The sequence below is a fragment of the Carassius gibelio genome, chromosome A10, assembly GCF_023724105.1.
Source record: "Carassius gibelio isolate Cgi1373 ecotype wild population from Czech Republic chromosome A10, carGib1.2-hapl.c, whole genome shotgun sequence".
NCBI classification, from domain to species: Eukaryota; Metazoa; Chordata; class Actinopteri; order Cypriniformes; family Cyprinidae; genus Carassius; species Carassius gibelio.
Window position 1 is genome coordinate 12,590,751 of NC_068380.1, and position 16,609 is coordinate 12,607,359.

Below are 16,609 nucleotides of genomic sequence, written 5' to 3' on the forward strand. Positions count from 1 at the left end.
AGAGGTATGTTAAATAATCGCTAAAGTTATGGACAAACGGCAAGGAAGTCGACCGGAAGTTGAAGTCGGCCGCGTGCCGCCATCTTGTAGAAGAACTTCACTTGTGTTAGCATTCCCTATGACTCCCATTCATTTTGGCGTCACTTTGACAGCGAATAACTTTACATCTGAGGCGTTTAAAGACTCCGTTTGTCCATTATTTATTTCTAAAGATACACGACAATGTATAAAGGGCTCCATTACCTTCTATGTTACATTGTGGCCCTGTAGAAACAGTTTTTGTAAAAATAGGCTAACGATAGCGTCATAACCACTCGACTCTCTGTCGCATTACCGTACAGACAGGAGGAGAAGCTCGCAGGCAATTAACTTAATATCATACATTTTAAAATACTATACAAAATAATTAATCGTAATACTTACTCCTGCTCACTCACGCCAAAGAACTCCCCGCTCAAGCTCGCCGTCTCTGCAAGATTAACGATGGCAGTTTGTACGCACAGCCACTTAGAAGATTTACATCTGTCAGACAGGTTGCTGACGTCATCAAGCTTAGTTTGAGTCTGCGCGTCAGAAACGGAAGTGCTAAAAAACGCTAAAAATGGGCTTCACTTGTCTCAATTGAGTTCCAATGGGGTCGCTGTGTCCATTTCTTTTACTGTCTATATGGTTATGGAGACCAATGGAAAAATTCAATATTTTTATGCAAAGACCAAATGTATTCACATGTATCTGTCTGTCTGTCTGTCCATCTATCTATCTATCTCTGTCTGTCTATGTATCTGTCTGTGTGTCTGTCTAGTGGTGGGGGTCAGAGGATGAGGACCTCTCAGTGTTAGAGTCTCAGATAGTAGAGTATTTCATGATCTGTGCTAAAGAGGTAGAGTGGAACTACTCACCTGATCGCACCTGGAAACTGCACGACCACAGGGCAATGGGTCAGTTTATAAACAACAGTTTGCAGTGTTTGAATGAGATTTGTAACCAGATTCTTGTCTCAGTCCTGGCAGTTTGTTTGTGGGGAGGGGAAAGAACAGACTGGCATCCAGGTATAGTTATTGAAAATACACTGAATCCTCCTTCAGGACAAAGAAACTGAGACAGCCTCAAGAGGAACACCTGGAGAGACTTATTATTAAAATAACTACACAAAACTTTGTTTCATATAATATTCTGAACATCAGGTTTTTCTCATTTGAATTAATGAATGATAATCTGTATGTGTTTTATAAGACTTATCATAAGAGCTGAAGTAGGTCAGGTCTTTCTGATCACATTCATGAAAAAAGCCAGTCATCTTTACTCAATACAGGCATATGGAGTCAGGTCTTCTTCTAAACCTGAGGCTATCAAGCCAGATAGAGAAATCTGAAACACGTAGAGTACCATATGCCTCCTTATGTCAGCTATGAAATGTACACAAAAACACCTTCAGGGATTCATTAAGCTGTGTGTCTTGAGCATTACCTGATATACCTAAAAGGGACATTAGTTTATCAATTTACCAATTACACAAGTGACACATGATATGAACATTGTGAATGTAGATGAAACTCATTACTGCAGGAAATATGATTAAGTTAAAGTGGATCATTACAGAGAAATTCGTCCCAGGCATATCTGACCCAAACTGCATTGCATTTGCCTACTGCTCCGCTGAGGACTTTGTTAAGGTATAGCACTTAGTAATGCAAATAGACTTAAAATTCCTTGCTGAATGTAACATAATAATAATAATAATCTACTTTCTAGGATACAGCCAGTGGTCTGATTGGGCCATTAATATTTTGCATGAGGGGTGTACTGAACAAAAACATACAGAGAATGGAGGTAAAGAGAATTTGCCCTCCTTTTCATGGTGTTTGATGAGAATAAATCCTGGTGCCTGGAGGAAAACATTAAATCTTATTACAATAGCTGACAACCTTTTCTGAGAGATGCTGAGTTTCAGAAAAGCAACAAGTTGTATGGTGAGTGTCACGATCTTTAGCTGGAGTGCCCATGAACTTCAGTAGAGGGCACTCCACTCCACTCAGCACTCACTCAAAACCCATCAACCACCAGATGTCACCATATCATCACTTGGACACTAGCACCTCTCATTCTGTTGTACTACACCCGAACTACGCCTCCCATGAGTCACTGCATCACTATCACTTTGCCACACCTGCACCTCATTCATCAGCTAATCTCCTTGCCACACCTGCACCTCATTTGCACACATATAAGCAGCACTCACACACAGATGCTTTGCGAAGTCTTGTCTAGCATTTCCGAGCATTTTCCCTGTGTTTGTTCTTCCTGTGTCTGATCTTGGATTGTTCAAACCGACTCCGATTCTCTGCTGCCTGCCCTGACCTCTGCTCGTTACCGAATATGATTCTGGTTATCCCTGACATACCTGATGTCATTCCTGATTTGTGCCTGTCTTACCATTCTCTTAATAAAGTTCTGCACATGAATCCGAATGCCTCTGACTCTTTGTTACAGTGAGAGATCACAGGTCACAAGTATATACAACATGCATTTTGCAGTAACACTCACACAAAAATTGTCAAGTTATGACCACTAAGAAGCATTTTTTTGATATTTGATGGATCAAGTGGAATTCACTATTTGTTTTACACTTCAGAGGTACATGTATGAAAAAAGTACACGAATGACACACTTCATAACCCCCTTGCCCCAAAAAACTGATAATAAAAAAAAAAAAAAATCACTATACATGTCATTTTTTTTCAGGCAGAGGGTTACACAATACCAAACTTTGCTTCCTTTTTCTGCCCTTGACCGGGATTATCGGGAAGCTCTATGCAAACCTTCATGGACTAGAGATGATGGAGGGAGAAAGGGTGGTTTGGTACCTGTTTGTACCATTCAAAAATTTAGGGCCGGCAGGACTTTTAAATGGTTTGAAAAGAAGTCTGTTATGCTCATCACGTACTGTAACTTAACTCAAGCTGCTTGAGCCATCTCTACCATCTGGTTGATTTATGTTATGCCAAAAAAATTCACTAGATGTCAGAGTGTCAATCAACAGCACTTGTCACAATCCTTCTAACATGGATGTAAGACACAAAGAAACCCCTTCCATGTCAGTCCTTCTTGGTGAAATTTTTCAACGTAAGCATATATTTTTTAACATATTACACTGTAACAGCCCTGACTTTACAAAATTATGTTACTTGGTGCCATGAAAAAACTTTAGTATGATTTTAATAATTTTTAAAAAACATCACTGTATTCTGTTTATCTACAGTAGGACGGGATTTAACGATGTAGGCTGATGTGCTTCTTTTCCTTATTACTAATCTTTATTGTTAACCATATTAATGAGAAATGTGATATATATGTAAAATCTATAGGCTTATTTAATTCAGTTTTGTTCTATAATATTGTAATCGTTTTTTCTACACACACACACACATACACTACATGTACACATGGACGCTCTTTTCAAACAGAAGCTTGTAACACACATGATATCTGCCACATCATATAATGACTACTACAAATTACAAATTATATATAATTTTATTTCAAATAAAGGGAAAATGAAAAGTGAGTTTAATCCAAGCAGCTCTAATTTCGCGGTGTTGCCATTTAAACATGTTAATTACAAAAACAAAATGTTCGTTGTACTGTCTCTGGAAAAATCAACAGTGATTGATCAGCCTTTATTTATATACAGTATTGTAGACGTTATTACCTAGGCGAAATATAGGCTACAGTATAGCCCCTGCATGGTTGTCCATCAGATGCCTGTCAAAGTTGAGTTTGTTACTATAGCAACAGTAAAACTGTCATGTCGTTATAATTAGAAAACAAACTTTCGTTATGTCGAGATAACGAGAAAAATAAGTCGTTATAACGAGAAAACGAACTTCATTATGTCGAGATAACGAGAAAAATAAGTCGTTATAACGAGAAAACGACTTATGTTATGTCGAGATAACGAGAAAATTAAGTCGTTATAACGAGAAAACAAAAAGGAAAAAAAAATTATAATGCATGGCCGCTTAGAACTTCCGTACTTCTCCATTAAAGTACTGATATAATTTCTTAAATGTGTGTTTTCTGCCACTTTTTGGATATTTTTTTGAAGTAAATATAATGAATTCATTGAATTAATGTGTGCAAATCATAATTATCAGAGGCAATTACTAATTAAATGACAAATGCTGATGTACTAACATTATTAAAATGCAAGAGATTATTTATTTGTTTGTAGTTGTTTTCTTTTACAATTACTAGATGGATTTCAACCGTTTCTATGGTACAAGAACTTCAGGCCCGTGTACCAGAAAACCGCCAAGGACTCGGATGCTGATCTCAGTGATGATGATGACCCAATAAATTCTCAAATCTGTCGTGTAAACCCAGGGCTGGCACATTTTTTATGTCTCCCTCATCTATCACACCTAATTAAACTCATCATCTCATTAGTGGAGACTGCAAGACCTGTGTGTCAGATATAGGGAGACAAACAAAACGTTTAGTGCTGGGGGTACTTCATGTAGAGGTCTGAGAACCATAGAAGGATCTGGATTATCACCCCCTCCGAAAAGAGGTAGCTGGTGACAGTTCTTTTGAGTCCCTGGATCAAGATGGTGCTCCCTCAACAGGCACATCCTCTACTAAGCTTCCATGTTAGAAGAGAAGAAAAGGCAAACACACTCTAAAAACAGTTTCCTTGAAGGAGCCAGAGGATACCCCTGACTCAAGAATTACACTGAACAGCATTCCTGTTTTTACAAAGAAATGTTCATTTATTTACAAAAATAAAAAATAAAATCCTGTTTCACTACCACACTTGACAACGTGCTTCTTGAATCATAAAAACTTCAAATGCCATTATATTACTATTTTTTGCTGTTTTTTTTTTTTTTTTGAAGAATGCTGAAAGAATGTAAAGCCTTTGGTTTTGTTACTTTTAGTTATTTCTGTTATTTATTTTTGTTTATTTAAAAAAAAAAAGAAAACGTATAATTTCCTGTGTTAACATGAAAACCTGAAATATTTTATAGCATACTTCAATAAATAAAGAAGATTCAATATACAAAACTATTTTATTTTTATTTTTTATAAATTAGTATTATAGTTCATATTTTCAGATTTTTAATAGTATGTGTATGAATTCCATTATTTGTACCATTAAGTGACATATCAACCATTTGGTAGAGGCAGATATTAAAAAAATTTTGGGATGTGTTGAAAAAAAAAAAAACATTGAGTATGATAACTAGCAACATAAGCAGACAAGAAATGCAAAAAAAAAAAAATTCAAATGCCTTTTTCTTGGTGGGGCAGTTAAAGAGTTAAGTAACCATTGACCAGTTAAGATGTAAAGAAGTGAACCTTGCCAGTAAACATTTGACTTTAAAGTCCGCTTGAAACTGCTTAGAATACAAGTCAACACCTGTGAATGTGGTTCCTCCAAACATATGCTTTGGTTTTTCAAAGGTAATAAGCCTGAACCCCATGATCAGGCATTTACTCTTTGCAGTGATAAAGCTGAAGTATTGATCACATTCTTGAAACAGACCACCAGCTCACTGGGAAAGAATTCAAACTGCATTAAAATACAATTTGATAAACGTTTACTAGATAAACCTTTGTGTGTGTGTCAGTCTGACAGTCATATTGATATGGGGTGATATAGGCAAATACTAGTTCTTTCTGATAAGGTTGATCAATACGGCTTTGTTGTGCAATGATTTAATCGAAAACACCAGACTACTGTGAGTGCAGCTGTGATGAAAATGTGATGTTTCATGTTTGTTTCAAGAGCGGGTTTCAGAGAAGTCTCTATTCTGGTAAATAACACGAGGGCGACGTGTTTCAAGAATAACAACCTAATTTACACCCGGTCTGCTGTAGCCTGAGTGATCGGGTGTTTACTGCTGAAAAAGATTATGGCTCCAACAATAAAAGCCATTTCTGGCATCTAAAATGTTAAAATCTCTGTTATTATCGCTAAGTGACAAAAATCATCTTGATAATTGCCAGGTAAAAAATACACTTCAGTTGTAACATCAGTGCTTTTATTTTTATTATAGGACTACCATACTAAGAGCATAATAAATGTATTATTTTGGAGCAACTTCACATATGTTAAGTGTTCTTTAAGATATGCTTAATATGAACTTATAACTGATTATTAATTTTAAATTTAAAATACACTTTTATGCTTCCTGAAGAATATAGCATATCGGCTCAGTGTATTGGTACACAATAACTATGTTATAAAGCAATTTTCAGTCTTCTAATATGGTATATTAAAAATTACAAAAAAAAAAAAAACATTAAACTTGCACGACACACACACACACACACACAAACACACATACTTTCACATCTAGAAAACTTATCTTGTGTGCATTACAACAACACATTCCTTGAGTAGATTTAAAAAGAACCACACATAAAGAAGTTACTGATAAACAAAGCAGAGGTGAAAAGGTTTTTTTTTTTTTTTTTACTACAAACTAAGTTAAACCTGCAAAAGGCTGAACCAAACACATTTAGCATTTTAATAAAAACATATTAAAATGCAACTGAATACATTTTTACCCAACCTTTTTTTCAGCAAGGATAACGTGCTTGTTATGGTTGGTCAGAATAATTCTTCAGTAGATGTGGTTTGTGAGTTGAGCAGTATCGTGTGTTCAGTAACACATCCTTAAGCGTCACTGTTTCAGACTCTTCGAGCTGTTTTTGTTGACTTCTGGCGATGACACAGTTTGCTAGTTTGTTTTTGCTGTCTTATCTGCATTTAGCAATTCAGCATATCACAACCTCTCGTCCGTGTCCTCAAAGTTAAAGAAAAACAAGTTCATAAAACAATGATTTTTTTTTAAGTCTTAGAGATTTTTACATGTTATTCTCCTCATCACTCCCTGCTAGTTCTAATATACAGTTTAGGAAATAACTCTATAATCAATAAAAGTCGAAAATATTGATTTTATCATTGATGATATAAAGGACCTTCCGTTTATTGAGACGACCAATCTCTAAAAACAATTTCCTGAACAAAATCGAGCCCAATTCATCCGCTTCTTCAAGATAAACATCTGGCTCCTCACCTGTTGACGGCCCGTGATGTTTCAATGCAGCGGCAGACTCGCACCTGATTGGCTGATAGGTGTACTTAGCCTCCTGATGCAGCCAATAGAAACGATTCAATGCTTTCCCACACGAAACCGCTATAAATTCGTCAGATGCAACTGAAACGAGCTGTCAGTAGCCCAAGTGCCGGTAACTGCAGGAGGCACTGACTGAGAGAGGAGAAGAGAGAGAGAGCAAAGGCAGAAAGGTATGTGTTTTATTTCTTTCTTTATAGCTATATATTATTTTATAATTATATAATTTATGTACAGCCTGCTTTAAACAAATGCTTATGTATTTTAGGTAAAAGTAAACATAATAGTAGTAATACAGTTAGTTTGTTACACTTTAAGACAATTAATATTATTCTTTCAAACACTAAATGTTCATTTTACATTAAAATTCCATTACAAAAAGTGCTAAACTTTAATAAGAATAAAAATGCATGTGTGTTTGAAGTACAAGGCACACTAAAGATAAGTCTACGATAATGTCATAATGTGTTATGTAGCTTTAACAGCTCTCTTTTTGATATTTTGCATCGATCAATGTGTGAGATCTGTTGTAATGTGTATTTTGGGACCTCCCTGTCACTGTTCTTACACTGTTTTGCTAAACAGTCTGAATGAATTTGAACGAACTGACTCTGAAAGTGAGACTTTGAAGTGCCTCATTCACACATCTTTATATAGAGTTCAAGAACTCCATTTTTAGGAATGTCTTCATTTTAGTCTACAGTATGTTTCTATTTCATCCCATGCAGAAATGTATAACTTGGTCATTACACTAAAATAATTACAACACCACACTCTCTATCTCTTCTTTTTTTCCCCCACAGATTGTGAGGGTTGATTCCACCAGACACTATCGACCACCCTTTTCCTCTTATCTGTTGGCTATACTACTCCTTCAGCCATGGCACCCACTCTAGCCACGGCATTTGCCCGCCGCTGGTGGATGGCAATAACAGCCATCATTGAAAACCTGCTCTTCTCTGCCGTTCTGCTGGGTTGGGGCTCCTTACTCATCATGCTGAAGTCTGAGGGTTTCTATTCATACCTCTGCACAGAGCAAGGTAAGAATCCTACTTAAATATAATGTAACATCAAGAACAAGAACTCAAGAAAACTTTGCAGCAATTTAGAAGAGCCATTGAGGAACAGTTAGGTTACGTGGTCCGCAAGTCAAGTTTGTGATCTTACCTATGAAAGAATTTAATTTAATGCATGAGTGGGTTTTATTTGTCACTAAACATATTGGCAGATCCCCTCCATTCCTTCATTCCAATCTGATCTCGAAACAAAGACTGTATCTGATAGTACTTGAAAGATCCTACTTTTAATCCATCACTGACAGTTTTCTTTGGAGTAATTGCCACAGGAGCCTCACAACCATAGACAGCACAGACGTCCATTTAATCAGCTGGTCACAGTAAAACATAGGAATGCTGAAAGGTTTTCAACAGGGATCCTGACCTAATCAAGTGTATCTTTAAATTGAGAGGCCTACCGCCTGCAAGATGTAAATGAAGATGTTTATCGTCTCAGTTAGACCTTCTGACCTGCTGATTAGCTTGTAATTGATTGATTGATTGATTTAACTGTCTTTGGTATTGATTAGCATCACATAAGAACGTTTCGGTCTTGTTGTGGCTGGTAATGCCCTTTTAGCATTGTCCTGTTCTCTCTCAGGCACTATGGGCTTGATTTAATAAAAGATGAGGACACTGAGACCTATTTAACCACAAAAGCTGGTTTAAAATTCCAAGGCAGACAAGAAAAAAAGAAGGGGGTAGAGGAGGGGCAGAAGATGAGAAAGAGTTGTGTGTGAAGGAAACTTTTGGAGGTTTATCGTTTAGGTAGATCTAGGAATGCAACTTCTTGGTGGAGTGGTGGGCATCTTGCATGTCCAACTGTCTGCTTGGCATGGCATTTTTGCATGGAAAAGTGCTTATCATTCCTTTTTGCCGCTGTCATAGTTCATGTTTTTTGATATTACTCATCTGATTTGACTGTCCTTTCGGTCAGTGACATTATTGTGACGCAATAAGACCGTCTCAGCAAAAAAATCATGTGTTCAAGACAGTATTGAGCAGGCTTAAAGTCCACAGATAAGTCTCGAAGGACAATGTCTTGAAGCATTAGTCTTTGACCAATTTGAATGATATGTGAAGTATGTGAGGACTGCTTTCGAGAGTTTAGTACATTAGCTGGGATTTCCCATTATGCAATCTCTGAAGTTGTCATGATAAAAGAGTTTTTATCACAAAGAGTTTTGCACATTTGCACATCAATGTGGCTTATACACAATCTTTGATGCATCTTTTGTAGTGCTGACAGTGGGAACACCATTCACACATAAGCTTGGTTTAGAAAACATGATTTAGCAGAAATGCTAACCTGTTGAGTAGTGCAACTCATACGGTTTTAGGCCACATCAGTTTGTGTTCAAGCTGGTTTTTGGAACATGGTATCTGCTGTTCTGGTAATCTGGGTTCCGTTAACTTTACCTCTCCTCTTTCTTCTTTCCCAAAGGTAACAACTCGATGACAAACTTCTCCTTACCAGCTGTTCCTTCATCACTGTCGAATGATGAAGCATTTGAATATGAAGAGTTCCAGTCTACCCAGCATGATGGTGGGGTGGAGATGGTCCCCCTAAACCATCCAGAGGACAATCTTAGGATGAATGGCTGGCTCATCTGTAAAGAACAGGATGAGATGCTCAATTTGGCCTTCACCGTGGGCTCCTTCCTCCTCAGCGCCATCACACTTCCTCTCGGAATCGTCATGGACAAATACGGCCCACGCAAACTCCGTCTGCTTGGAAGGTAGATAGCATAAATAGTGCTTAATTTTTCAATATCATTACTATACCAGTCACATGATTGATAAATTATTAATGAAATGAAAAAAGTCACAATACAGACCAATGACCAGAAAAGTGTTGAATTGTCCATTATTAGCTGACCTCTGAGTGTTGTATCTTTATTTCCAGTGCCTGCTTTGCCCTCTCGTGCCTTATGATTGCTTATGGAGCCAGCAACCCAAATGGTAAGAACATCATATATGCAATTTATGTGTCCATATTTAGTGAAACAGACACCAATGTTGTAATAGATACTGATAATATCCCATCATTTAACATCTGCATGTTTCTTCTAGATCTGTCTGTTTTGATCTTCATCGCTCTGACCTTTAACGGCTTTGGAGGAATGTGTATGACCTTCACTTCACTTACAGTGAGTGTGTCTTAACTTATTTATGAATGTACACTTTTTTGTGTGTGTGTGTTTGTGCGTTTATTTTGTTTAAACTTGCTTGCCCCAAGTTACTTGTAATGTTTACATTGCTAATTAACAGACTGTATCCACCATATAAATTGTAGAGGATATGTCCCATCTGATATTCAGATTAGCTAATGAGGTTTTCTCAGTGGTCGATTCTTATTGTTACATTGGGTGCCCTTGATCCTGCTACATCCATGCTAGTTAGACATCTCTAGGTCTCTTTTTTCTCAATCTCTCTTATTTGAGCATCTCTCAAGCATGGCGCAGCAGATTAATCATTAGACCCATCTGTGCGTCTTACTACAGAGTTTTTTTCAGCTGACTCACTCTTGTTGCTGCGCTGGTACCATGCATTAAATCCTGATGATGTTATCATGCACTCAGCATGATCTCAGGAACTATTTGACCATGAACTTACAAGAACACTCACACCCAAAGCCCAAAATAAACTTTTTGCCACACGTTAATGGCCATGAACTAAGAAAATAAAAAAAACGATACCTACCTCAAAATTATTACATCGATGGCTAAATCGCTAATAATGCAATTCATCATGGAAAACAAGTTCTTGTTTGCCATGTTGCATGTCCCTCTTGAAGTGTAAATGAGTTGGCAATAGTTGCATTCCAATTGATTTTGGAGAATACTTTCACATTAGTTCTGACAGGAATCCTCACAAAACACAACTCGCCCATTACCAACCTGCTGAAAACACACTTTCACTGTAAGCAGTCTTCCCCAGTCTGTGCTCCAATTAGAGCTTCACCCGGTTCTGACTGAATGGATGAATCCTCAGTTCATACTGCCCCATTTATTCCATCGAACCGAAAGTAAAGTAAGAAGGAAATGTGGATTAACTCAAAAATATTTCAGGCCACTGGTAGTGTTCTAGTTTTCTAGTCATCTGTCAAATTTTCTTTCTCTTCTTTCTTTCAATCTCCCGACCTCACTCTGGGGCTGTAGTTAGTGCCTCTAAACTGAAACTGCTTTCACTGTTGATTTGCTCTGCTTTCGTCAGTCCATAATTGTGTGCCATCTCTTCTTGGCTGTTGCGATTTTTAGAGAAAGACTGTGGATCAGTTGTCTTCATATCAATGCTCTGAATAGCCACAGTCTGAATAGGATAAGAATATTACATTTTAAATTATAATTAATACAAATAATTTAAAAATACATGTTGTGGAAATAGAACAAATAAACATGACTTTTCTTAATATAAATTATATAATTATAAAGTCATAAATGAGATAAATTAATATATGTATGTATATATATATATATATATATAAATTACTAATAAATCTGAAACGTTTTCTCTCTTGCCAGGATTGTTGTGGATTCTATAGATGATATTAAAATAATAAAAAAGCGTTATAATTTGTTTTAGTTTATTTAAATACTTATGTTTTTTGCTAAGATTGTTAAGAGTTATATACATTTTAAATGAACAAACAAATGAGAGTAATTAAAAATGAATTTAACCAACCGAGATATTAATCTGTTCCCATGTTTCCTTCCAGCTGCCCAGCATGTTTGGCGACCTGCGTGCCACCTTCATCGCGCTCATGATCGGCTCGTACGCTTCCTCGGCTGTCACCTTTCCTGGGGTCAAGGTTTGTTAGATTAAGCAACTGGTTGAAAAAAACAAGTGATTATAATGGTACATTATGTTCTTAGATAATAAATGTTAACATTTTCAGGTGATCTATGACCTTGGTGTGACCTTTATCATGATTCTGGTGGTCTGGGCGGGCTGTGCAGGCCTCGTCTTCATCAACTGCTTCTTCAACTGGCCATTGGAGCCTTTCCCTGGACCCGAAGACATGGACTACACGTAAGAAACACACACATACCCTTCTCACACACATCGAACATCTACAATATTTGACACTCGTTCTGTATTTGTATATTCTGTATCCAGTGTCAAGATCAAGTTCAGTTGGCTGCGATTTGACCATAAGATTACAGGAAAGCAGTTTTATAAGCAGGTGACGACAGTGGGCAAGCGTCTTAGCGTGGATCACACTCAAAAACTGAAAGAGCTAGCCAAAGAGGGTCAGAATCTCTGCCTGTCCACCATGGATCTGGAACCGCAGTGTGAGGCCAAGGAGGAGAGTAAGTCACAATTTTTAAACGGGTCTGATACAGGAAAAAAGACAGAAAATGTGCTAATATGACAGGTCAACAATTCAAACTAACCCCATTTTCCTTTTCTTCCATGCAGCTCAGTCATTCATGCGGAGTATTTTCAGCCCTCTCTTCATGTTGAGTCTGGTGACCATGTGTGTAACTCAACTGCGTCTCATCTTCTACATGGGAGCCATGAACAATATCTTGGAGTCCCTCAGCGGAGGAGATTTCAATACGGGTGAATATGCATGTTTAAATGTGCTTTCATGATAATCCTGATTTGAGAATGCAGCATAAAAGTTTATGGAAATGTGAAAACAAAAATGTGTGAACACACCAATACATATTTCCAGAGTAACAAAAATTTTTGATTACTTTAATTATGATAATTCAGATATGTAAATGCAGGAAAAAAAAATCCGCCACTAATAAAATTATAAGCTCTTAATTTTTTTGTAATACTATTTTTGCAGTTGAGAGAATGGAATTGGGTAAGAATCTCAGTAGCACAGTAGAAACCAGTAGAGTGTGTCTTCCCCTTAAGCTTGTTACTCTAATCTTTAACCTTCTCCTGCTCTGACGTCAAGCGTAAGCCACTCCCTGCCCACCTGTGCTCTGGGCAGTAATGCATATACAAGCATACACGAGCGCCAAAAACAATTAAAGAGAGTAGTTATTAACTAACCTCTATTATCTATTACACAGTGTTATATTCTGCCTCTCTTTTGCTCCCCCAGTGAGTCTCTACACCTCCATTTTTGGCATGATGCAACTCTTGTGCTTGATGACGACACCGGTCATCGGTCAGATCATGGACTGGAAGCTGAAGGAATGCGATGATGGAGAAATCAATGAAAAAGAGCCCAACAAGTAAGTTATGACACACTTTTGAGTGATCTATGGATGTAGATTTGACTTAAAATAATCAAGTTTGAAGCTCAAAATTCTAAGAAAAAAAATGAATGACAGCTGTTTAAAATGTGTGTCTATGTGCTCCTTGTCTCCAGGGATGAGCCCCAGCCCAAACGCAGAGACAGACAGATTCAGAAAGTCACCAACGCCACACGGGCCTTCATCTTCACCAACATCCTCCTCGTCTGCTTTGGCATCACCTGCCTAGTTCCCAACCTCCCTCTTCAGGTGTGTGCTGCGTACAAAATCTCACAATATGATGAGCATTTGACAATATTACTGGTTGACACATTTAATGTTGCACAAGGCATGGTGTGTTTTGAAAAAAAAAAAATAGTGTACATGTTTTTAAAAAAAAGTTTATACGTTTTTTTTGTTAATCAATTTTTCAGTATGCTGTAAACATAACACTGTAAAAATATGTGTACCAGTGTTGTTATTGTTAAATATGACTAAAATGTTATCTATAAAAATTAGTTTTCAGTCACGGAAATCAAGTAAAACAAATTTTGGAAGAAAAAAAAACAAACAAAAAAAATGTAAACAAAAATTAGAATAGTTGCCTAGCAACTAAATAAAATAAGTACTAAAATTAAATATAATAACAATAAATTAATAAAAAAACAAACAAATGAAGAACATAACACAATTACTAAAACTAAAATAAAATTAATTAATTATTAATAATTATATATCAATTTAACATTAATATATACGAGTTAATTTAAAACATGAATAAATAATATAATACATGAATAATAACATACTTGTATACTACAATATGCTGCTATTTTGATTTTTTTTTTTGCTAATGTAATATTTATGGATATTCTGTGCACTTATTTGTATAGTGTGCACAGTAAACCGTACACATTGCAGCAATATTAAGAGTTGTATGTTAGTATGCTATTCTACTTATTGTGCAGAGGAAGGCTATTGCTAAATTTGGAATAGCATACTACTCTTATTATTTCTTCCATATGGAGTAGTGTGCAAGTCTACCATATAGCAGAAATAGTAAGAGTAGTATGTACCACTTATTTCTTGCTGTTGGTACATGAAGTGTCTGCATAGCTGTACAGTACAGCATCCCCCCCTAGTGGCCTAATTATGGAACTAGCATGTCACCTGCCAATTTTACCACAAGAAAGTGATTATAATGTTTTGATTTTGCCACCTCATGTCATCTCTCTCCAGATGCTCTCGTTTGTCCTTCACACCATCGTCAGAGGCTTCATCCACTCCGCCATCGGTGGACTTTATGCTGCTGTGTGAGTTTGTCGACATTGTCTGTAAAACATGATTCAATTCTGCTTGTGATCATCACTTTCGTCTGTAATAGCTGCATTTAAATTATGATAAGAAATAATCTGTGTGTGTGTCTGCAGGTACCCATCATCTCAGTTCGGCAGTCTGACAGGAATGCAGTCATTGGTTAGCGCTCTGTTCGCTCTGCTGCAGCAGCCTTTGTTCATGGCCATGATGGGACCACTGAAGGGAGACCCACTCTGGGTATGACACACAACAGAGAGCTTTAGGAATACTACATGGATGAAATGCCCATTAGGCAGGTTTTGACCTCCTCTGTATGTTTTTGTTTTCTGGTGTAGGTGAACGTTGGTCTGCTGGTTCTCAGCATGATGGGCTTCCTGTTACCACTCTATCTACTGTACTTCAGGAAAACCCTGCACAAGAAGAGGAAGGAGAAGGAAAATAACGCTAAAATCTATCTCAGAATCAATGGCACTGACGAACAAGAGGCATTTGTATAAAGAAAGCAGCTAAAGGGAAAAACAGAGGCATGAGAATATCATCACAGCTTCACAAAAACAGAAACGCAGAGACCATTAAACCACTTTCTCAGAGGTTTACTGAGTAACTCAGTGGACGGAAAGAGGAATGAGGGAGACAGGAAGCAACGTGGGAAATTTGGCATCCCTCTTCTTTGACATTTGATTTGAATTTAAACAGATATTTTATATTACGCATGTACATATGTGATAAAGTTTCAACTCTGACTGTTGCTCCATAATCTAAACCAGGCGCATTTCAGTATACAGCATATAAGTATATGATTTTTTATATACATTGTTTATGCCAACTGGAGGTTTTTGAGGAGGACTGAAGTCAGCCTTGCCTGCACAGATGATGTAAAGATGACAGTTTGTCTGTCTTGCCCAAGGACACCCAAACATCCTACTCATTCAGCTAAACTTTACAAGGGATTTCAACGTAAACCCTTATAGCCCCAGTTTTCACTGTAGCTAATAACTGTGGTGCAATGCAATTGTATTCACTAAAGAGCACATTTTCCCTTCATAATGATCCTCAAAGGGCCTTTTACATTTTTCTATGAAATAATGTTGTATTTGTGAAAAAGATCTGATCACTTTTGATCATAGGCACTTTATGAAAGCCACAATTTATGCATTTCAGTTTGTATATATGTTTTTACACTACATGTGCATGAGATGCATACATTTAAGAGGCTGAAATGCTTATGATCTGCAGTGAGTGACTGATCTGCAAGGTGATGGCTGAAAACTGAGGCGCAGATGTCAGGGCAACAACAGCACTTTTGACACATGTACCGTAAACCCCCTCATGACCCATAGTTCCCTTTTTCTGTCTTTTTTTCACTTGCATTCTGTGATATTTCAGAGCGTGTTAAGAGTCATTTATGTGTCACTGATCATAAGATCAAAATATAATGGTCCTCTGAAGTAAAATATCATATAGAAAGCACAACTTAACTCACAAATGTGCCTTTTGTGTGGTTTACAGTGAAGTTAGTGATGCTGATGATAGCTGATGGGAGGACTGGAGCCACAGATACTGTGGAAATGTTGGTAATGTTAGAAATGGTGTTGTGTAATGTATTTATTTCTTTAAAATCTAATGGACCATATGGACAATGCAGCCTTATTTGCAAAGGTTTTTCTCAGTGTCACACAGACTGTTTGTTTTTTCACAAACTTTCATGTATTGTTCTATGTGGAATTACTGTTGAGGATTTTATTCAATAAAAATGTGTAGGTTTTGCTGATTTTTGTCATTTATTATTAATTTATAGTGAAAACATCATAATAGTGTCTATTACATTCATTGTTCATTCATGTCTTTTTTATTTTAATTTTTAAGAAATTGAGTCACGATGTCCTCTACTGAGGAC

General features: G+C 36.9%; 1 protein-coding gene across 1 annotated transcript; it reads left to right on the forward strand.

The window, feature by feature from the left end:
* Window positions 1-7,182: 7,182 nt before the first annotated feature.
* On the forward strand, window positions 7,183-16,483 carry LOC128021216 (large neutral amino acids transporter small subunit 4-like). Its single transcript, XM_052608256.1, has 14 exons — window positions 7,183-7,315; window positions 7,946-8,182; window positions 9,642-9,936; window positions 10,104-10,159; window positions 10,271-10,347; window positions 11,916-12,008; window positions 12,096-12,229; window positions 12,317-12,510; window positions 12,620-12,763; window positions 13,263-13,395; window positions 13,533-13,665; window positions 14,635-14,708; window positions 14,826-14,949; window positions 15,048-16,483. Exons 2-14 carry the CDS (start codon window positions 8,023-8,025, stop codon window positions 15,207-15,209), a joined length of 1,779 nt encoding a protein of 592 aa, XP_052464216.1. The 5' UTR covers window positions 7,183-7,315; window positions 7,946-8,022; the 3' UTR covers window positions 15,210-16,483.
* The last annotated feature ends 126 nt before the right edge of the window (window positions 16,484-16,609 follow it).

Excerpts from the sequence above, each read along its gene's own strand:
- LOC128021216 (XM_052608256.1), top strand. The coding sequence starts at position 8,023 with ATGGCACCCACTCTAGCCACGGCATTTGCCCGCCGCTGGTGGATGGCA. Across the intron at positions 12,009-12,095 it reads TCACCTTTCCTGGGGTCAAG|GTGATCTATGACCTTGGTGT; the intron begins GTTTGTTAGATT and ends TAACATTTTCAG. Across the intron at positions 14,709-14,825 it reads GGTGGACTTTATGCTGCTGT|GTACCCATCATCTCAGTTCG; the intron begins GTGAGTTTGTCG and ends GTGTGTCTGCAG.